The sequence below is a fragment of the Thalassophryne amazonica genome, chromosome 1 (assembly GCF_902500255.1).
Source record: "Thalassophryne amazonica chromosome 1, fThaAma1.1, whole genome shotgun sequence".
Taxonomy (NCBI): Eukaryota; Metazoa; Chordata; class Actinopteri; order Batrachoidiformes; family Batrachoididae; genus Thalassophryne; species Thalassophryne amazonica.
Genome location: NC_047103.1, coordinates 134,325,254 through 134,348,797, shown reverse-complemented (window position 1 = coordinate 134,348,797; position 23,544 = coordinate 134,325,254). Strand labels below are relative to the sequence as shown.

At 39.7% G+C, this 23,544-nt stretch overlaps 1 protein-coding gene across 2 annotated transcripts in view; it reads right to left on the bottom strand.

Annotated features, from left to right (window-relative positions):
- Nucleotides 1-242: 242 nt before the first annotated feature.
- LOC117514553 (OX-2 membrane glycoprotein-like) overlaps nt 243-23,544 on the bottom strand; it is a 51,042-nt gene continuing 27,740 nt past the window's right edge. For both annotated transcript variants that reach the window (XM_034175074.1, XM_034175081.1), the window contains exons 4-6: nt 21,431-21,715; nt 18,630-18,731; nt 243-710 (exon numbers count right to left, since the gene is read on the bottom strand). In XM_034175074.1, the coding sequence (XP_034030965.1) occupies nt 706-710; nt 18,630-18,731; nt 21,431-21,715 (392 nt within the window). In that variant the 3' untranslated portion in view covers nt 243-705. The remainder of the gene's footprint in view (nt 711-18,629; nt 18,732-21,430; nt 21,716-23,544) is intronic.

Sequence of the window (23,544 nt, the reverse complement as noted above, 5' to 3'; positions counted from 1 at the left end):
AAATTCAAATGGCTAACATTATTTGTCTAAAATATATGCCAAAAGGTATACACAGTCAAATTTTGGTACTTGTAGCCAGATTTGAACAATTCCTCTGCAAATATTCTGTTATCTGCTACACTAAGGTAGGTGCCTAGACTTTTGTCATAGCTGAGAGACTCGAGCAACGATAGAGTTGTTAGAGTGTTTGTTTTTTTGTTTTTTGTTTTTTTTTTTGTTGGGGGGGGGAGGGTTGTTTGGGGATTGGCATTCTTAAAAGGACAATTCTTTGTTTCATGGCCAGGTATATGTTATACAGTTTTACTGTTTGATTGACAAGTCAGCAGATAAAAGATCAGCAACTGAGTTCAAAAGTTACACATTGCTTGGAGTTCAGTTAAACTAGTGATGGAAGCCACCAAGACACCTGTGATGACTTCAAATCAGGCAAAAGCTTCAGTGGCTTTGAACACATTTGGCTGTTCTAATCCCACTTAGTCCATTGTTTTTGAGGCGGCTCCAAAAAGCTGTCAGGAGGACAAATCCACTCTAAGTGTAACATCTAGGCTTGAGTGCAAAGTGGTCACCTATAAGTGCATCCATACGAGCAGCATCTTCCCGAGTCACTGAAGGAGGGCCGGCGGTGTCGGCTCTGATCTGTTTCTGTTCACACTTGGCCAGTGGGTGTGGTTCTGAGCAGCTCCATCACACCGGAATTCTCATCAGCTAGTCTGGAAAAGGGAGCAACAGATATCCGGTCAGCCTGTGTGTTTTGTCCCTGGACCAACAGAAACACCAGAAACTTTCCACAGCATTACAAATCCTGTTGTGGACAAATAACAAAGATTTCTGCAGGTTCCGTCAGACAGCGACGCCACGTTCCCTCGGAAAGGAGACGTGACAGGGGTAGATTGTGTTTTTTGGCACTGGGTTCACCCATCAAGAGTTTGAAAGTGATAAAAAAAGATGTGTATTTTCCTGATTTAATTACTCGTGATTAATAAATGTTAACATTTTCAGAGACATCAAACTGCTCCTGATAAAGTTCATTTTCTCTCCCGTTCTTTCAGAAACACCAAATCGTATTTTCCAGTGCTGAGCTTTGTGTTTCCCTCAATCAACCCAACCGAAAAGAATCAACCAACCACTTTACATGAATTCTACCAATTCTGCCAGTAGAGTGGTCAAATATCCAGACAGAAATATGCCAGAATCTTGTTGACGGCTGCCAAAAGTGTCTGGTCAAAGTGCAGCTTGCTAAGGGCCAAATATTAGTAGGGGTGTATATATATATTTGAGCCTGTATGTACAATTTTGACCCTGTGTGGATGAATGAAGCTCCAAAATGAATTCAAACTTGTGCACCCAATTCTTGTTTGTTTATTTATCGTTATTAATAATGTATCCTGTACAGTCATTACACCCTGACAAAAGAACAGTTCAAAGACATCACTAAAAGCACAAAATTACCATGACATTCATTGCCATGATAGGTGTATGTAAACATCTGACCTCAACTGTATAGCATAATTCACACTCTGCTTGCTACAAATGGAAAGTATTTTAGCTATTTGCACACGTTTATAAAGGGCTCTTATTTTCTTGAATGCTTTGAAAGCACCTCAGGCATTTTCATTCTTTCCAACCAATAAGAAATAAGAATTTTACAATAACCATGGTTATTATACTTGGTGGTAACCAGTTGGTACAATCCACAATGTGGTTAATGTTGGGGAAAGTGTAGTGACACGGACCCACAACAGGGGGCGCAAATGAATGGTCAATAGATGAGCCAAAAGGTAACAATTTAATGTTGTGAATGTGCACAACGATGATACAGACAATCACAGAATCTGACAGCAGTCAATACACCAAGGTGACGTGTGGGCAGGCTCGAGGATAGAAGACGTCTGTCCTGATAAGAGCCGGAACCACACGATTTCCACCGCCACAGAACCCGGAGAATACTGGAGCCGCCAAGTCCCGAATTCCCAGGTGATCACCGTCCCCGACTGTCTGGTACTGCTGGCGAGGAGCACAAACAGTGAGATGTGGGCTTTTATGGAGTGATGAAATGATGGGTGACAGCTGTCATGAGTTGATGTGTGACAGCTGTCACTCCCGGTTGTGTCCGTGGCGGCAGCGCCCTCTCGTGCCTGAAGCCTGCACACTTCAGGCAGGGCGCCCTCTGGTGGTGGGCCAGCAGTACCTCCTCTTCTGGCAGCCCACACAACAGTTAATCATTCATGTTAACAGGTTAGTTTTCAACTTTAAATAAGTTTTTTTTTTTTAATTCAGGATGAATATTCTAATCATACTGTATGCTTTTTTTCAAAACCCCTTTTTGCTGTAATGTTTGGCAACAGTCCGGTTTCCTCTTGCTCTGCCTTTGCGATGAAGGGCAGAACGTGTTTTGTGCTGGGCCGGATGTGGTCACTCCCTCGTGCTTCCGGTGGTGACACAGATTTGAAGGCACCACAGAATAGCAAGCAAAAAAAAAAAAAAAAAAACCCAAAACATTTATTACTGTGGTCAGCTTCCTGCCAGTGTGTCACATAGCTGTGCCACTTTACCATAGAGCCTATACGTCTCCACCCGTCCACACCACAAGTGACACAAATGCAGACGAGACACAAATAGACCAGCGGCATTTTTACTGGAACAACCTCATGTGGTGACCCTCTTTCTTAGAGCGCAGGGTGAAGGCACTGCTTCAAAACAAACCACAAAAGCCAACTTGTGGCTCTCATGTGGTCCAGCTGCAGCCACAGATTTCACAGGGCTTCAGATCACCCACAACTACTTTCTTTCATACAATGGTATACACAGATATGTTTTGCCAGTTTTTTTCAGCTTTTGAAAAAAGATGGAAGCACTTATTTGGATGATGAAAAAGTAGCACGACACCTGACTACGTTCACACTTTGGGCTAAAATAGCACTGGGCCCCTGGGCTACATTTGTCTGCTCAGGCCTTGAAATCGCACCACAACTATAAATGGAAGTTTATATATGTGTGTATGTAAGTTTTGAGCCTGAAGCATGAAAGTAGGGTGTGGTTCTCCATCTTTTGCATTCCGAGAAACCAACATTTCTCGACATTGCACCCAGTGAGTCAAAACTTCAGGAATTCTGGAGAAATGTTGATTTCTACTGCTGGGATAGGCTCCAGCAACCCCCCCAACCCAACCCTTAACTGGAGTAAGCGGGTACAGAAAATGGATGGATGGATGGATGGATACTGTTTTCTCAGAATTCAAAAAGTGGAGAAATATATATATATATATATATATATATATATATATATATATATATATATATATATATATATATATATATATATATATATATGAAACATCATAAGCCACAGAGATCCATGTTTTTAATCAGTATTATACAGCACAACGCGTCTTCTAAATTTAAGTACTTCTTCAAAAAAAACAAAAAAACAAAAAACAAAACAATAAAGTCAGTCTTCTTAACTCCAATGAATAAAAATACTTGTTTTATAAAAAATTAAATAAAGTCAGTCTTTCTTAACTTCAATGAATAAAAATACTTGTTTTATAAAAAATAAAATAAAGACAATCTTTCTTGACCTCATATTTAATTGTTGACAGTAATGGTAAATCTTACAATTTATGTTCTACATTGTTTATAAATGTAATATGTAACATTTAAATTATTTCTAAACATTTTAGTTGTTGAAATTATTATTATTATTATTATTATAAGTAGCAGTAGTAGTATGAAAAAATGTCTTCGAAAATAGACCTTTAATCTAGGGGTGTTGTGGGGGCCTGCATTCCTCCCCATGCCCCCTTTCCACCTTGATTCTCCCTTGGTTTGCCGTCTGAGCAGGAAGAATGGATAACATGCATTTGTGAAGAAAGCATGCCCAGATTGACAGGTAAGAAAGTTTTATCTGTGTTTTTTACGTCATGTTGTCCTCAGAAAGAGACTTTAGGTGCATTTGGGTGGGAAAAGAGTGTTAATATTTGTTGATGTATCGCAGGACTTCAGATGTTTTTAGCGAGGACACTCACAGAACGGCACAGAGTTTTAAAGAAAAAAAAAGCGTTAAGTAAAGCTCAGTGCAGGTGTGCTGCCGTCACCGCGCTTTGAGAGATGACAACTGTTTTTTCAACTCAGAGCTGCTCTGCCCACGAGCCAGTTTTAATGCTGCGATCGACCGGTCGGGATTTATACAGTATAAAAACACAAAAATAATAGTAACGCACAGTGACTTGGAGAAGTAACTTTAATCTGATTACTGATTTGGAAAGATTAACGCGTTAGATTACTCGATACTGAAAAAAGTGGTCAGATTAGAGTAACTCATCATCCCTGTCAAAATAAATAAATAAATAAAATATGCATGTTTGTCCAGTCGATCTTGGCACTTTTCTGGATCTGGACTAAAGTGTACCTGTGGAATCCTGAGTTCTCACCTTTGATCCTGAACACTCACTTTTTTCTGATTACTGACTTTTAATCCTGATCCTGATATTTGTGTTTGGTCACTCATCTTTGATCCTAAATGCTGAACGCAGATCCTGATTGCTGAACTTTGATCCTGGACATTGATCTTGAAACCGTGACGATTAACAGGGCAAGAGCCGGAAACATCACTGCACACTGCACAGTTGAGGCTGACGCCCCAGCGCCAGAGCCACAAGAAGGGCAACACGTGTAGCACACTGACCCACTCCAACCACCCCTCAGGGCATCTCACTCACCACCACTTCCAAGCAATCCCCCAACAAGCCACACAAGGCTACAGTCATCGTGGGGTGTGCACATGCATGAGTACATATGAAGAGTTCAGATGCAAAACTCAGTATCTCCAAAACCATACATTTTTAGTTGAGGCCAACATGTACTTGGCTGTCAAGGGGACCATCAGTGTGCAAAATATGAAAGAATTTAAACAAACTGTTTTCCTTTTATTGATGAAAGTCTGTGCATTTCCATATATGGTTTCCTTTAAATCTTCATTTTCAACTGCATTTTTCTCTATTTAAAAAAATACTCACTGGGTTTTGCATCTGAACTCTTCATATGTTGCCTGAACTTGGGTGGCAACTTATTAGAACTTGGAAATAGTTTTAGTGACTTTTCTCAGTTTATATTTGTTTTGGTTGATGACTTGAGATAACTGATATCAGCAACCGCGTATGTAATAACACCATAAGGACTACATGGATCGCGCTGAAACTTGGTACTGTACACTATAAGAACATAGACAAGTTTTAACATTACTCCAGATTAGGATCTGTGTTGCCTTTTCGTCCCAAATTCATCCTCCTTCTAGAATTGCTAGAATATACTAAAGCAGATGTCAAATTTCGAAATCCCGAAAGCACCAAATAAGGACAATGGATCCGATTCTTTGGCTGAGCCGTCTGTTCCACTGAATCACAGTCTGAAGCAAATCACAGTAAAAGCCTGCTCTTCTTTAAGGAACTGTCCACATTGAAGACAAAGATGAGAAATAGTCTGTGATGGTCGGTACGGTCACCACTTATGAGAGAGACAGAGAGATATCAGACATGGAGACAGCCCTTTTCTTCTGGGTGTTAACTCTAAACAGTTGGTGCTACCGCTTGTTATTCTGCTCAGGATCCACTGAGCTGGAAAAGCCAGGAAATTTCACACTTGGTAATTTCTTTGCCGGTCCCTCCTACACCACCCCCAACCCGTCCAAAAAGGAAGCTAATTTCCCTCATAGAATCTATTTTCGTCTTTCATTTACTGCCATTTGCAGTGACCCGTATTCAGGCTGTCCCACGCTACACTGTGGCACGTGGTCCAAAAGGATGCCATCCATCACTGACAGTACTCAAGTGTCGCTGAAGGTCCCGTGAGTAATGTTTAAAAGGAATGCACAGAAACACAAAGCTGCAACGAGGGAAATCAGATTCATGATGCGTCACAGCAGGAAAACGGGCGTACATTCTGACGTATTTTTCATCAGCTAACAGAACAAGGATGAGGAGGAGAAAGTGGAAAGAGGAAACTGATAAATCCTTAGGGCTGCGCTTCTGAGTCACAATATACTCAGAAAAAAAAATACGGCTTGAGCTTTGTTTGGGCACATTTAGTAGATTATCAGAGACAAACACCAAGTTATCAAATAGAAGGTGTGTTGTCTGGGATTAGCACTTTTCTTCACTTTGGGTGGCTGATACAACTCCCGCTGAGCTGTAAACCAGCGTGTCCTTGGAACGGCCCAGACCTTGACACATCAACACCATTTTTTGTTTTTCTACCTTTGTGGGCACACTGCAAATCCCCATATCAGCCAAAACGTCTGCTGCTGTTGTGAGGAATTTGCTGTTTCCCCTGTTTCCCCATGGTGCAGTACAAACAAAGAGAATTTATTTTAAAGGGGAAGTGGGCAGTGTTCCACACGCCCCATTATGCTGCCACCAGGACTGTTTCCATGGCACTCAGAAAGGATTGTGGGACAGGCGTGACCAGGAGACAGGGCAGCGTTGATGATATATGGCCCCTCCATGTGGAACACTCCCCCCGTTCCATCTCACTCGTCCTTTTAAGTGTGTTGTATAGATGACGTGAAGCTGCCAAAACGCACACAGAACATTTATATTCTCTGATACTCTTGTGAACATCAAAGGCTGATGCATATCCTGTGCATTCTGTACACTATGCACATGTACAAGTGTTCCCCTTTCTTCCCAAATCCATACATATGTCTGTCTGTAATGGTGTTTTTGACTATATATGACTTCTGTGTGACTTCATTATGCATTCATTCACAGCAATCAATCACAAATATTTTGATCACTATATACTGTAGAGCATCTGCAGCTGGTCTGCTCTGTGTCAGCCTGATCCTGCAGAGGCGTTCTGTTTTGCACCGAGCAATCGATTAATGAAGGAGCTGCTTAAGGCTCCCACGGTCTCATGTAAGGGGGTGAGAGAGTTTGTCCATAATTAATGTCAATTTAGCTAACATCCTCCTCTCACCTACCACCTCTATGGGGTCCAAAGTACCTTCCCAGACAGAGCCAGCCCTTTTGACTAATATTCCCACCATGATAGATCCATCTAGGCTTCTTGGTTGTCGAGCTTTACAAAAAAAGGTGTTTTTCTGATCATGTTTTCCTTGATTTTGACCTTTGACTGTTGACCAAACTGCGCCGAAATGTAATTACCGCCAGATGGCTATCCAACAATATTCCCACCATGATTGACCCATCTAGGCTCCTTGGTTGTTAAGGTCAGAAAAAAAAGGTGTTTTTCTGACCAAGTGTTCCTTGACCTTTGACCAAACTTTTCCAAAATCCAATCAACTCAAAGCAATATTCAAACTAAGTTTGAAAGAAAGCCATTAAGGCATTTTTTGAGTTATCTTGTCCCCATCTTTCTCACACACACATGCACACACGCACGCAAGCCAGTGAAAACAATTCCCTGCTATCGCTGCTTCACCAAGGTGCAGAGTATTGAGAACACAAAAATAAGAATATACAGAATTGGTATTGGTAGACCAGATAAACTCAGAAAGCTGTTTATAAAACATTTTAGTTAAATGAATTAAGACATTTTTAAGACAACAAAATTTGAAAACATGGTTTGCAGCTGTTGAAATAATTCCAATTATTATGGTACCGATTTGCTTCCACAGTTGAGCAGGAGCACTTTCAGAACTGTCCTGGTTGATTTTGTGAAATGAAGTTCAGGAATAAATTTAAAGTTTTATCAGCAGGTGTACGCCTGAGTGCAGAATGAAAATAAACAAATCTGTGAAGCTCTCAAAGTTCCTACACCGGGTGACACACAAGTTACACTTTTACTTGTTTAGTCTGACTTTTATATGAGGGTGTGTATTTTCAGGTCCATAGATAAAGTAGGAAATCTGAGCTTCAGAATGCGTTTAGTTTTGGACACTCGTGCATTCAGTAAGTAACATTTTATCTCAGTTTCATACTCACAGTCACAGAATTTGTGCAAAAATCAAACTATTGAAATTATGGATGGGTAGTGTGGAAGAAGAGATGAAGCTGATGTGTTAGTCCAACAACCCTCTTCTTTGACTCATAGCTGGAACATCCAGTGCAAACAGAGGTGGCTGATAACCAGCTTAATGATAGTGGCTTTCCAGGACCATTATGTTAGTTTTAGTGAAGCAGGAAACCCAAAAAAGATACAGAAATTTCAGGACAACAGCTATGTAGCAATACTGACATTGGCTGCTAGCAGAGTTCTACAAACCCGGTGCACTCTGAAACATTGAACTTCAATACAACATGTGACATATTCTTTTGTTTCTCTTGCGGTACACCACTGGGTATACTAAGCACCAAACAATCAATGCTACCTCCACAGAACCAAGTGTAATTAAACACAAAATAGTTACAGACACAGTTCACTTTAATGTCCCGAACCTGTAACAATAACAATTGTTGTCCCTCGTGGCAAGTACACAGTAAAATTTGCTGAGTAAAATTTAGTCTGCTGGGATAACATTTGATCCCAGTCCAAATAGAGTAAAAAACACTCTATTGTAGAGTGAAGTCAACCTACCGTTGTCGCCGACTGAAAGGTCCACCCCTAAAAATTGGCCTGACCCGCCTCCACTGCGCAGGTGTCATTTCGGAGCTCAGCACCTCCTGTGGAGGGACTGTCTTCATCCAAAGTGATTAAATGGATTAATGGGATTATTAACCATCAGATGACAAGGTAAAACCTCTTAAATCATTCTAAAGTCAGTTCTAAGCAGAAACAACGCCACTTTAAGCAAGAACGAGGCTTTAATCCGTGACGCTTTGAAATGACGGACGGGCAGTGACCGCAACAGCTAGCAGCCCATGTAGCTACGGCACTCTGATCACTTCCTCCATCTTTTCTGATGAAATAATGCTGAATTTATGTGGAAATGATTGTTGTACAAAAGCTTCAAAGTGCAGTTTTAAGCAGAAACAAGGTCATAATCAGAGAACCACGGCTGATGACACATGCGCAGTAAAGGCTGGGCAGACTGATTTTTAGGGGGGACCGTTCAGTCAGCAACACCGTATAGTCAATGCAAGTGGTCCTACTCCAATAAGAGTTGATTTTACACTATGATGAGTTGCTTTAGCCCCGTGGTAGAGTATATTTAACTCTATTTAGACTGGGATCAAATGTTATCCCAGCAGACTAATACCCCTCTCTGATTCTAAAGCGGTACAACATGCAGATATTGGTTTAAATATGAACATGCAATAGTGGGTGTTACAAAATATTATGCAAAACCCCACTGAGCTCAGGTGGTGGGTGTATAGGGGATAAATAATGTGAACTATTGTCTCCATCATAACTGGAGCTGGTCGGAAAGGCACAGCGCACTCCTGCAATATTTTTGGCTCCTGCCTAAGGGCTGAAGTATCACTGGATTAATGCATATGTCATAATAAAATTAAAAGTTTTATGTTTTATAAATTCATATAACTCCCGCCTGAGCCTCTTTAAGGTTTGTTATTCATGAGGAAATGATTTTAATGAAATAAATAAATTATTCTGTAAATAAATTATTTACAGAATAATAGTGAACCTAAATTGATTAAACACAGTGTTTGATATAACACTCTCTACATTCTACTGGATTTTCTGGACTATAACAATCTTTCTTAAACTACTCTGGGAGATCCTGTGACTTCCATATGAAAAGATATTGCATTATCATCTTCAGCCACAGGATGGCACCATATATACACATGAAAAACTCCTTTATACTTGAAGGATCTGCTGTGATTCACACTCTGGAGCAGAAGGTGGCATTAACTCACTATTGGACTACTGAACTATTGCAATGCCCTCCTCGTCGGGACCCCTGGTAAAAACCTGCAAAAGCTGCAGCACATCCAGAACTGTGCTGCCCGGGTCCTGACGAGGAGGCGTAAGTTTGACCACATCACCCCTGTCCTCAGATCCCTCCACTGGCTGCCCATCAAATACAGAATAGAGTACAAACTCTGCCTCCTGACTTATCAGTGCATGCACGGAACTGCCCCTGCCTACCTCAGTGAACTCCTCACCCCACACACCACCTCAAGATCTCTCCGCTCCACCACCTCCTCACACTGCCTTCACCAACCCAGGACCAGACTCTCCACCATGGGAGACAGGGCCTTCCAGGCAGTGGCTCCTCGGCTCTGGAACTCCCTCCCAGAGACCCTGAGGGCCCCACAAAGTGTGGAGGCCTTTAAAAAAGGCCTAAAGACATTGTTATTTCAAAAGGCCTTTTAGATATCTTATCGTTTGAAATGGTTTCTACAAAATCTGTTTCTGTTTTAATTCTGTTTTTAAATCCTTGCTGTAGCACTTTGAGATTTCTTTGAAATGTAAGGTGCAATACAAATAAAATGTATTATTATTATTATTATTATTATTAAGCTTGATGGCAACTGCTGTAAAACAAGAAGAAGAAGCTCTGAATTAGAGAGCCTTTCTTTCTCTTAGAGAACAAGTAAATTTAAGAAATCATGATCTCAAACTGAAAGACCACACTCTGGAATAAAAAGAGGTAATAAAACCTTTATATTATAGTTCTTGTTGTTTGAGACAAAAAGAATAACAACAGCAGCTAGGCTGGTAAGGTAAGGCTGTTTTCTTTTGCAAATGTTTTACAAAAGAGATTTCAAAATTTAATTATATATGTTTACAATAGCTGTCAAAATACGTTCATTTAGATTAATTAATTACAGTGCCTTTAACAATTTTTTCCCTAAATTTATGTGCTTTGACCCATTTTGTTTTGATGTCACTGACTTAGTCGGTGAATAAGGGCGTGTTTCTGGAACCAGTGACTGGTTTCGATGTGTGTGCCTTTGGACACTTTTTTGCACTCTTAAACAATGGCATCAGATCAGAGGTACAGTAAGTCCCACTGGCTTCTCCCTTTCCTTGTTTTTTTTTTTCCTTTCGCTCAGAATAGGCAGGGGTAGCCTTGAACCAGGAATAGGTCATGGGACAGCGTGTAGCCACCCCCAACCCTATAAATGTGGTGTCATTAGAAAGCTTAGGGTGTCCAGATTACAAAAATAACTGCTAACAGTAAAAATACTGGAGCTCACTATGACATCTGAGTACTTTTATTGACCTACCCTAGCCAAAAGAAAATGTACGTTTAAGTAATCTGATATTTTTTCTTCACAACATAAAGAGTTAACAAATCATCATCTTTTAAGCAAATGGGACATATAAGACAATAAATGAAAGTTGTCTTTATATAGAATTGTCTACATTTTGAATTATGTGCACAACTTTCTTGTTCAGATCAGAGGGTATGCCTTCATACAAACCGCCATGTCAAAGGTTGTAAGGACATACTCTTTACTCTTTGCTTACTTCATGTGTGACCTCTTCTGTTACTTGCAGACAGTCTTTGACATTTTTGTATTCCATAATAGGGTGGTTAATGACAGGGTAGTAATACAGTGTTGTCATATGTCATAATGAGTCCCAATAATTTTATTGTTACCGCTTATTTTTGTAATCTAGGCATCCTAAGCTTTCTAATGATACTAAATTTAAAGAGTTGTAGTGCACGCTGTTGGGAAAGTGTAGTGACACGGACCCACAACAGGGGGCGCAAATGAACGGACAATAGAGGGAGTTAAATTTGAACACTTTACTGTTGTGAATGTCACAACCACACACAGCAGATTATAGAATAAATACAAGTCAATGGATAAAGGTGTCGTGTGGGCAGGCTCGACGATAGGAGACGTCCGTCTGGAGATGAACCGGAACCACATGATTTCCACCGCCACCGAACCCGAAGAATACTGGAGCCGCCAGGTCCCGAATTCCCCAGGTGGCCACCGTCTCAGCGTGTCGGATCTGGTACTGCTGGCGAAGAGCAAAGACAGTCAAGTGTGGGTGTGTGTACACCCCGTAACAACAACGGTGGGAATTCCACCTCCACCTCTAACACACACTCGTGCAGCGTCTGAGTACCACTTATCTAGTGGGACGTAGAACGAAACAGTCGCGGCCCACGCCGGTCCTCTGGGTAGACAGCTGCAACAAAGTAGCTCTTGAAATCAATTAGTACAATACGCAGGCAGAGAAAGTTACCTCCAAGAAGTACGATATCTCGGCGACGTGGTGGAGGTGTCATCCTGCTTTTATCCGGGGTGAAGTGCAGATGATCGGTGACAGCTGTCATAGTTGATGAGTGACAGCTGTCACCTCGGCTGTTCCTGTAAGGCGGCAGCGCCCCCTCGTGCCTGAAGCCCGCACTTCAGGCAGGGCGCCCTCTGGTGGTGGGCCAGCAGTACCTCCTCTTCTGGCGGCCCACACAACACACGCGGGACCATGCTGGCCCATGGCCTCGAACCTTCTGTTCTGGAAGCAAGTACATTTAAGAAGTATTTTTTTAAATAATGCCAAGGAAAAAATAACACTATCAGCACGTCCATAGTGCATGGATCATCTTTACATTGTTCTCTGATGTGAAAACAGTCTCATTAATGTTTCCTGCTGCTCAGCTCCACATGCAAGTGAAATACCTGTTAAATACTTTTCTTACAAAGTAACTTGCTTTAGTATCTGTCAACAATATAAATGTGGGGGTTTCCATTATTTTAATGTTCAATGAGCAGATTTGAAAATGAAATCATCTTGATCCAATAAGAAAAATATTGAAAGGGTCATATTGTGCAAATCACTTTCCTATCTACCTTTTCTACAACCCTGGAAATAATTATGGAATCACCGGCCTCAGAGGATGTTCATTCAGTTGTTTAATTTTGTAGAAAAAAAGCAGATCACAGACATGACACAAAAGTAAAGTCATTTCAAATGGCAACTTTCTGGCTTTAAGAAACACTATAAGAAATCAGGAAAAATAATTGTGGCAGTCAGTAAGGGTTACTTTTTTAGACCAAGCAGAGGGAAAAAATATGGACTCACTCAATTCTGAGGAATAAATTATGGAATCACCCTGTAAATTTTCATCCCCAAAACTAACACCTGCATCAAATCAGATCTGCTCATTAGTTTGTATCTAAAAAGGAGTGATCACACCTTGCTTGGAGAGCTGTTGCACCAAGTGGACTGACATGAATCATGGCTCCAACACGAGAGATGTCAATTGAAACAAAGGAGAGGATTATCAAACTCATAAAAGAGGGTAAATCATCACGCAATGTTACAAAAGATGTTGGTTGTTCACAGTCAGCTGTGTCTAAACTCTGGACCAAATACAAACAACATGGGAAGGTTGTTAAAGGCAAACATACTGGTAGACCAAGGAAGACATCAAAGCGTCAAGACAGAAAACTTAAAGCAATATGTCTCAAAAATTGAAAATGCACAACAAAACAAATGAGGAAGGAATGGGAGGAAACTGGAGTCAACATCTGTGACAGAACTGTAAGAAACCGCCTAAAGGAAATGGGATTTACATACAGAAAAGCTAAACGAAAGCCATCATTAACACCTAAAGAAATAATAACAAGGTTACAATGGGCTAAGGAAAAGCAATCGTGGACTGTGGATGACTGGATGAAAGTCATATTCAGTGATGAATCTCGAATCTGCATTGGGCACGGTGATGATGCTGGAACTTTTGTTTGGTGCCGTTCCAATGAGATTTATAAAGATGCCTGCCTGAAGAGAACATGTAAATTTCCACAGTCATTGATGATATGGGGCTGCATGTGAGGTAAAGGCACTGGGGAGATGGCTGTCATTACATCATCAATAAATGCACAAGTTTATGTTGATATTTTGGACACTTTTCTTATCCCATCAATTGAAAGGATGTTTGGGGATGATGAAATCATTTTTCAAGATGATAATGCATCTTGCCATAGAGCAAAAACTGTGAAAACATTCCTTGCAAAAAGACACATAGGGTCAATATCATGGCCTGCAAATAGTCCGGATCTTAATCCAATTGAAAATCTTTGGTGGAAGTTGAAGAAAATGGTCCATGACAAGGCTCCAACCTGCACAGCTGATCTGGCAACAGTAATCAGAGAAAGTTGGAGCCAGATTGATGAAGAGTACTGTTTGTCACTCATTAAGTCCATGCCTCAGAGACTGCAAGCTGTTATAAAAGCCAGAGGTGGTGCAACAAAATACTAGTGATGTGTTGGAGTGTTCTTTTGTTTTTCATGATTCCATAATTTTTTCCTCAGAACTGAGTGAGTCCATATTTTTTCCCTCTGCTTGGTCTAAAAAAGTAACCGTTACTGACTGCCACAATTTTTTTTTTCCTGATTTCTTATAGTGTTTCTTAAAGCCAGAAAGTTGCCATTTGAAATGACTTTAGTTTTGTGTCATGTATGTGATCTGCTTTTTTTCTACAAAATTAAACAACTGAATGAAGATCCTCCGAGGCCGGTGATTCCATAATTTTTGCCAGGGGTTGTATGTGTTTGGTGGTTAATGCTCAAAATCTCAAAAGTCTCACATTCTGAGTATTTTCACAAATATTCTTGTGATTTAATCAGAATTTATGACTCTAATTGTTTCAAAATGTTGCTGTCAGAATTTTGACAAACAGAAAGTTTGGCCACATTACACTGACTTTGGCCTGCCTTTATTGACTTCCTGTCTCTGTGAGGTCTGATTTTAAGGTTCTGTTACCAACTTGTAAAATTATTCATTGATTAGCATCTCCCTACTTAGCTGACCTAATTACACCATATGTACCGACCCAGGCTCTGCGTTCTCAGGATGCAGGACTACTTTGTGTCCCTAAGAATTAAAACAAAAAAAATTGGCAGGCCACGGAGCTTTCTCTTATCATGCACCTGTGTTGTGGAATTTGTTATGGAACACATCTATTCTCCTGCTCCTATGACAAGCAAACTGGCACTGTATAGAACCATGCTTCCTATCACTTTAATTCATATTATTAGCAATAGAACAGGTCTGGCCTCACTACATCTAAATTCTGGGTTTGTTAGCGAAGCACAGGGCTAGCTGCTGATGACCACCTTAGTAAGCGCTCTGCTTCCCTGTTGATTTACTGCTGGTGAACTAATGTCTCAGGTACAGGCATTTCCACCCGACTGATTCTGCTCTTTTTCTCTCTGTCCGAAGCACTGATGAAAACTTTGACAGATCCTGGCCCTGCACCCCAGGGTGCCTGACTGACATCAGGATGCTTTGCCTGTTTTACTAATGAGTCATAGGAAGTCATAGGAACTACCAGTGGTGAATATGGACACATGTGGATGAAAGACCCAAGATTGACTGTTTTTTAGTTTCAATTAAGGACTCAATAAGGTTTGATAAGGTTATATCTTACTCTCATGAAGCGCCTCAAGGCAACACTGTTATGATTTGGTGCCACACAAATAAAGTTTATTTCATTGAAATTCAATGACGGACACAGCTTACTTAACACCTCTGTGACATATGTAAAAGAACACCCCCCCCCCCCCCCCCCCAACCCACAAAGGTGTTCTAATTTTACCTCAGATTATTAATAACCCCACCTCCCACACACACGTTTGCAATTGTCCAGGACTACAGCTGTATTCCACAATCAGAAAAACCTAATATGCACCTAAATTGAGACAATAAAAAAATAAAATAAACTTTGCAGTGAAACAATAAATGATGCTCAATATGTTCATGATGCACCATATTTGCAGAATTTATAGATTGTATAGTTTATTTTATACATTCAAATATTCTATAACAGTGGTTTTCAAACTGTGAGCCACCTGGTGCCAGAGTCCTATGGGGTGGGGGGGCAAAAAAAACAAACAAACTGTAAACACTGTTAACCAACAAAAGAAGGGGAAAAAAGGAAAAGAAAACATTGGTAGCTAACATGCCAGGAGCAAAATGGATAATTTTTTAGTGTGTAAATCTACCAGTGAGAAGACAGAGTTTGGGCAACCAAAAAAAGAAGAAAGTAGAGGATGATCTTTGTTTGTTCCTCTCCACAGTGCATCCCCGCATCAGCCGCCTGTGTGCGTCAAAGACCCAGACTCATTGCTCACACTAAACAAGTGTGGAACAAAACAAGACTAGATGATCTCATCTAGTTTCAACTTTTAGACTACATACAGTAGTGTTCAGAATAATAGTAGTGCTATGTGACTAAAAAGATTAATCCAGATTTTGAGTATATTTCTTATTGTTACATGGGAAACAAAGTACCAGTAGATTCTCACAAATCCAACAAGACCAAGCATTCATGATATGCACACTCTTAAGGCTATGAAATTGGGCTATTAGTAAAAAAAAAAAAAAGTAGAAAAGGGGGTGTTTACAATAATAGTAGCATCTGCTGTTGATGCCACAAACTCAAAACTATTATGTTCAAATTGCTTTTTTAGCAATCCTGTGAATCACTAAACTAGTATTTAGTTGTATAACCGCAGTTTTTCATGATTTCTTCACATCTGCAAGGCATTAATTTTGTTGGTTTGGAACCAAGATTTTGCTCGTTTACTAGTGTGCTTGGGGTCATTGTCTTGTTGAAACACCCATTTCAAGGGCATGTCCTCTTCAGCATAAGGCAACATGACCTCTTCAAGTATTTTGACATATACAAACTGATCCATGATACCTGGTATGCGATATATAGGCCCAACACCATAGTAGGAGAAACATGCCCATATCATGATCCTTACACCACCATGCTTCATTGTCTTCACTGTGAACTGTGGCTTGAATTCAGAGTTTGGGGGTTGTCTCACAAACTGTCTGTGGCCCTTGGACCCAAAAAGAACAATTTTACTCTCATCAGTCCACAAAATATTCCTCCATTTCTCTTTAGGCCAGTTGATGTGTTTTTTGGCAAATTGTAACCTCTTCTGCACATGTCTTTTATTTAATGGAAGGATTTTGCAGGGGATTCTTGCAAATAAATTAGCTTCACACAGGCGTCTTCTAACTGTCACAGCACTTACAGGTAACTCCAGACTGTCTTTGATCATCCTGGAGCTGATCAATGGGTGAGCCTTTGCCATTCTGGCTATTCTTCTATCCATTTTGATCGTTGTTTTCCATTTTCTTCCACGCGTCTCTGGTTTTTTTTTTTTTTTTTTTTTGTCCATTTTAAAGCATTGGAGATCATTGTAGATGAACAGCCTATAATTTTTTGCACCTGTGTATAAGTTTTCCCCTCTCCAATCAACTTTTTAATCAAACTACGCTGTTCTTCTGAACAATGTCTTGAACGTCCCATTGTCCTCAGGCTTTCAAAGAGAAAAGCATGTTCAACAGGTGCTGGCTTCATCCTTAAATAGGGGACACCTGATTCACACCTGTTTGTTCCACAAAACTGATGAACTCACTGACTGAATGCCACACTACTATTACTGTGAACACTCCCTTTTCTATTTTTTTTTTTCTAATAGCCCAGTTTCATAGCCTTAAGAGTGTGCATATCATGAATGCTTGGTCTTGTTGGATTTGTGAGGATCTACTGAATCTACTGGTACCTTGTTTCCCATGTAACAATAAGAAATATACTCAAAACCTGGATTAATCTTTTCAGTCACATAGTACTACTATTATTCTGAACATTACTGTATGTCTAAAAGTTGAATTAATATTATTTATGTTAAAATGTGTTAGTTATGTCAAAGGTGTTTAAAAACACACAGAAATGTTTAAATGTTTAAAAAACGATGTTTAAAATATGACAAAAGGTAAAAATAGAAGAAGAGAAAATTCATTAAAAGCATGTCTAAAATGTTTACAAAGGCTGTAAAATGTGTAAATGCATAGACAGTTCCTTAAAAACAAACAAATATATTTAAAATGTGTTTAACATGTGTTGTTTTATTTGTTCTGTTGTTCCTGAGTCTAATATTTGTGTGCCGTATGTGCCTTGCGATTTGAGAAGCGATATTTAAAAAAACAAAATTGTACATGCGATGAAATGACAATAATTTAATAAATCACAAAGCTTGTAATTCATTCGATTAATGTTTTAATTGCCTGACAGGACACTTTACTCAAATTGTTTGTGGTTCATACAATAATATTAATTAGCTCATTAGCTTCTATTCACTAATGCAGTTTGCATTATATATTCCTATAAGCAACAGGTTGGTTGTCGCTGTTTCCTAAGGTTCTTGAAATTGATCAATATCGCCACCTGGTGGAGATTTACCATTAATGCAGGTACAACATAAATAATGCAGATAAAATAGAATTTTGCAGAGCGCTCGAGTAACTTATAATATAATATATAATAATATCGATTGCTTTAATTTTACATCTTATTGCATGAGGTGGTAACACAATTTTTAAAAAATAACTATGACTTATAGACAGGTGTGACCAGTGTATATGTCAATTATATTTTTCTGTCTTCATAAAGCATTTTTGGATAGAGGTGACTCATACTGTGGTGCAGCTTAAAGTCCAGAAAATACAGTAAGTGTAAACACAAAAATACTAGTTTTCTTAATTCCTCCAAATGCATACTGCAGCATGAAACATTACCAAAAACGATATATACCGTGAGATTTCTAAAATGTTCGATGCTTAATTGTAATTTATATTAAAAAGGTTTATTCATGTTTTCCATCTGAATAAATGAATAATCCAGGCAAAGTGTAGTAATACTCTTGGAGAAGTTGTCACATGAACCCTATTTTTCTGGGCCCAAGGTAATGTTGTTATGGATAGTGGGAGATAGGAGTTGTTACTCACCATTGGTACAGATTAAACACTTGCAGAGACAAGCACAGAGGCACAGGAGCAGGACTGCAACCACACAGCACACCGAGATCACCATCACCATGGAGGGTCCCACTGCAACACCCCACAAACCACCAAACTCAAAACCAACAAGTCTGAAACTCACAACATCGACACTCAATATCGTTCTTCAGCTGACATAGCACAAGATGAATCACTTTTTTATACACATAATATTTAACTGGCAACTTAATTATTCATTATATTCTTTTGTAAAATAGAGGGAAAAAACTCACATTTGTTTTTTGTTTTTTTTGTTAAAAAAAATCAAAACACTTCAAATTCTAAATTGTTATCAGAATTCTAAGATAACAAAACATTTAAAACCGAACCTTACATATTATTATACTGTGTGTTTTGACTGATGGGCTGTGTTTTATTGTTTTACATAAAATTATAGGAAATATGTAAAATTTGGGGGGATTCTTAAAATTTCCATGTTTTATTTGTGAGAATACAATTCCAAAAGCTGCAACCTCAAGATTTTATGAATATGAAGAGATTTTTTTCATTCTTGTGACATAATTGTAAACACAACTTTTCAGACTGAATACTACTCAACAACTATAAAGCTGAACATAATTTCAAAAATACATGCTAAAATTAGTTTGGCAGAATGTGCGACACAGCTTGTGAATTTGCATAGTGCGAATTCACGTGACTTTTAACATTTAAAGTGAGCCTAATTACATCAAGTAACATTATCTGTTGGTAGTGAGCGACATGTTTTCCTTGTGCTCACACACACTCGGTTTTGAATGCCTATATTGGGTTCATACCAGCTTCTATATTGCGGTGTGAGTAAATGGGGTGTGCCATATTTTAAAATTTATTTAGTTACAGTCTATAAGCAAATATCTTCAATGAGTCAGAAGCCTAAAACTAGAACAGTTTGGTCATTTGGTGTGAGAAATTTAGTCTTATTTCAGCAATGAAAATGAGTTTTACTTACTAAGAAGTAATGTGATCAGGTGCAAAACAGTACTGCTTGATAGTACTACAGTACTGTACTGATAATCAGAGGTTCAGTTGGTCAAAGAGATTTGAGAAATACAGTTGTATGCAAATGTTTGGGCACCCCTGATGATTTCTTATGATTTTCCTTTATAAATCATTGGTTGTTTGGATCAGCAATTTCAGTTAAATACATCATATACCAGACAAACAGTGATATTTGAGAAGTAAAATTAAGTTTCTAGGATTTACAGAAAGTGTGCAATAATTATTTCAGCAAAATTGAGCAGGTGCATAAATTTGGCCACCCTTGTCATTTTGCTGATTTGAATACATTTAGCACTAATTATTGGAACACAAAATTGGTTTGGTAAGCTCATTGATCATTGACCTCCTTACACAGGTGAATCCAATCATGAGACAGGGTATTGAAGGTGGCCATTTGCAAATGTTTCCCCTCTTTACATCTCTTCTAATGAGTGGCAACATGGAAGCCTCTAAACAACTCTCAAATGACCTGAAGATTGTTCAACATCATGGTTTAATGGAAGGACACAAAAACTATCTCAGAGATTTCAGCTGACAGTTTACACTGTGAGAAACATAGTGAGGAAATGGAAGACCGCAGGCACAGTACTACTTAAGGCCTGAAGTGGCAGACCAAGAAAAATCTCAGATAAGCTGAAGCAAAGGATGGTGAGAACAGTTATAGTCAACCCACAGACCTGCTCCAAAGACCTACAACATGATCTTGCTGCAGATAGTGTCTCCGTGCATCGTTCAGCTATGCATCCCACTTTGCACAAGGAAATGCTGTAATGCAGAGGAAGCCTTTTCGGCATACACACCACAAACAGAGTCGCTTGAGGTATGCTAAAGCACGTTTGTACAAGCCAGCTTCATTTTGGAATAAGGTGCTGTGGAGTGATGAAACTAAAATTGAGTTATTTGGACATAATAAGGGGTGGTATGCATGGCTGAAAAAGAACACATTATTCCAAAGAAAAACACTGGCTACCTACAGCAAAATTTGGAGGTGCTTCCATCATGCTGTGTGGCTGTGTGGCCAGTGCAGGTACTGGGAAGCTTGTTAAAGTTGAGGGTCACATGGATTCCAGTTAATATCAGCAGATTCATGAACACAATGTTTGAGAATCAGTGACAAAGTTGAAGTTGTGCCGGGGCAGGATCTTTCAACAAGACAACGACCCTAAACACTGCTCAAAATCTACTAAGGCATTCATGTAGAGGACCAAGTACAATGTTCTGGAATGGCCATCTCAGTCCCCAGACCTGAATATTATTGAAAATCTGTGGTGTGATTTTAACTGGGCTGTCCATGCTCGGAAACCAACAAACCTGAGATGTTTTGTAAAGAAGAATGGTCCAAAATACCTTCAACCAGAATCCAGAGTGTCATTGGAAGCTATATCAAGCATTTAGAGGCTGTTATTTCTGAAAAAGGAGGATCTACTAAATACTGATGTATTTTTTTTCTGCTGGGGTGCCCAAATTTATGCACCTGCCTAATTTTGTTGAAAGAATTATTGCACACTTTCTGTAAATGCTAGAAACACCATTTCACTTCTCAAATATCACTGCGTTTGTCTGCTCTATGGTATTTAACTGAAACTGCTGATTCAAACAACCAATGATTTATTCAGGAAAATCATGGAAATCATCAGAGATGCCCAAATTTTTACATACAACTGTATGTCACAAAAGGCAAGTATGCATCATAAAATTGTTTGAGTGGAGTTTTAATATTGTTCATAATAGAAACCATTATTTATGCGCACCATTTGCATTGAGTGTCACTGAAATGGATTTCTCTAAACCCTTATGGTGCACGATGCACTCTATGGATGCGTCACTGAGTAGTCTTGACTGAAAGAACAGCGTGCTCGTCACAACTGTTGTGCCATCGCCTTGTTCATATGCTGAGGAAATGGGTGGTCCAAGTGTTTTGTTGTCACCACCAACATTCCATGTGACCTCTGCAGCTGGTCGGGACTGAGTGGTGCAGTTGGCCTCGACAACCCCTGAAGATAAGGTCACATGGGTCACCTCCGGGTTGGGTAAAACTAGAGGAGAAAGATATAAACAAAAATCTTTTACTTTCCCAAATTAACAACACAGAAAAAACACTATGGCTGTTGAAAATCATGTCATTGCATAGTTTGTCCAGCAGAGGGCAATCAAATGGATTGTTTGCAATTCTCTCAACCATGGCTACAAGAGACAGAGGCAAAGCAACCAGCTGCTATGCATTTTCAATTAGTGTTGCCTTTTTACATTGACAAGAGACAAGTGGTGGATGCTGCCAGCTAGGCGGGGACAAAACATACAAAGTCTATTTCATGCGAATGCAGAGCATTGTAACACAGCAACTGCCGATCTGCGTGAAGGGAGGATGACGTATGTTGCTTGGTTGTTGTTATAGTTGCAGTTATTTATAATAAAGTTCATATTTAAACTGTAAAACTACAACCCTCAATTACAGTTGCGTGTCATAACGGCTTGATAATGAAATATAAGGAATACTGGCCATTTTTTATGTATATATCAGAAAATACATCCTATATAGGCCCTGAGGCCCATTGGTGCCGGTGCTTATCTCTGGATTCTACAGTGTCAAGCAGATGAGAGTCTAAAACTCCCCCTGGATGGGACACCAGTCTGACACAGGTTACTTCCCCACCCAAGGCTAGTACCCATTTACAGGTGGGTGGACTGAAATAGTGTAGATTGTCATGTCCAAGGACACACACAGGTAGCACAAGCCGGATTCAAACCCAAGTCTACATATTATCAGACTAGCTCCTTATCCACTGAGCTACCTGTCCTATGATCAGTATTAGATTAGGTTAGATTAGATAGAAATTTATTTATCCCTTGGGAAGACTCCCTCAGGGAAACTGAGGTTCCAACAGCATTGTATAGCAGCACACAGTGTAAGAAGCACACAGAGTATCAAAAGTGAAAGTTTAAAAAAAAAAAAACAGTTTGCAAATATAAATATAAATACACAAAGAAAAATACCATACATACTGATCAATACTGGTTTACAGGCTACTACTCTTCCTCTCATACCTGTCCTCTGTCTTCCTGTTACTCCTCCTCCCCCTGAGTGAGGAGTTGTACAATCTGATGGTCTGAGGGACAAAGGAGTTTTTCAGTCTGTTGGTCCTGCACTTGGGAAGGAGCAGTCTGTATTGTAAATTTTGGACTCCCTATTATCAGTGTCATATCAGCCCCTAAAAAAATCCATGTGGGTCAGCCTCTACTTTATATGACCTGTGTGTTATGAAAGAATGAGCCACTGAGTTTATCCCCCAAGTTTGACTGAAATTGAACTTTGTTTTAAAGACATCACTACAGACAGACAGACCGACATGGTCAGTACAATAGCCCTTTTCCGCTTTGCGGTGAGGGTAATAAAGTTATGCACACCCCCGCACATATCCACAGAGGCCTTGTGTCTGGAGGAACAGTGATCCGCTCATCCCTCTGGGCTGTCACCCAAATGAATTGGCCTTTTCCCCTCAGTGACACCATCCCTCTGTCCACATACAGCTCTCAGCAAGATCAACAGCCACACACATGTCTGGAATGTACTCAGCATTCTGGTTTCACACCTCTTTGGCACAGCAGTGACTGTGAACAAGAAAGACAGTGAACAAGAAGCACCATCATGAATCTAATGACCTGTTGTCCGACTCCAGTACTTCCTGTGGTTTGTTTGCACACGGCGTTTTCCTTTCCTGTACTATAATAAGACAAGAGCATAAACGCGTGCACATTTCCCATCAGGACTCAGTATATCACCAGTCACTCTCAGTATCATCTGGGACATCATTGATAAGGTGTATGACATAAAAACAGTTTTTGTAATGTGATGTGGGATGTTCAT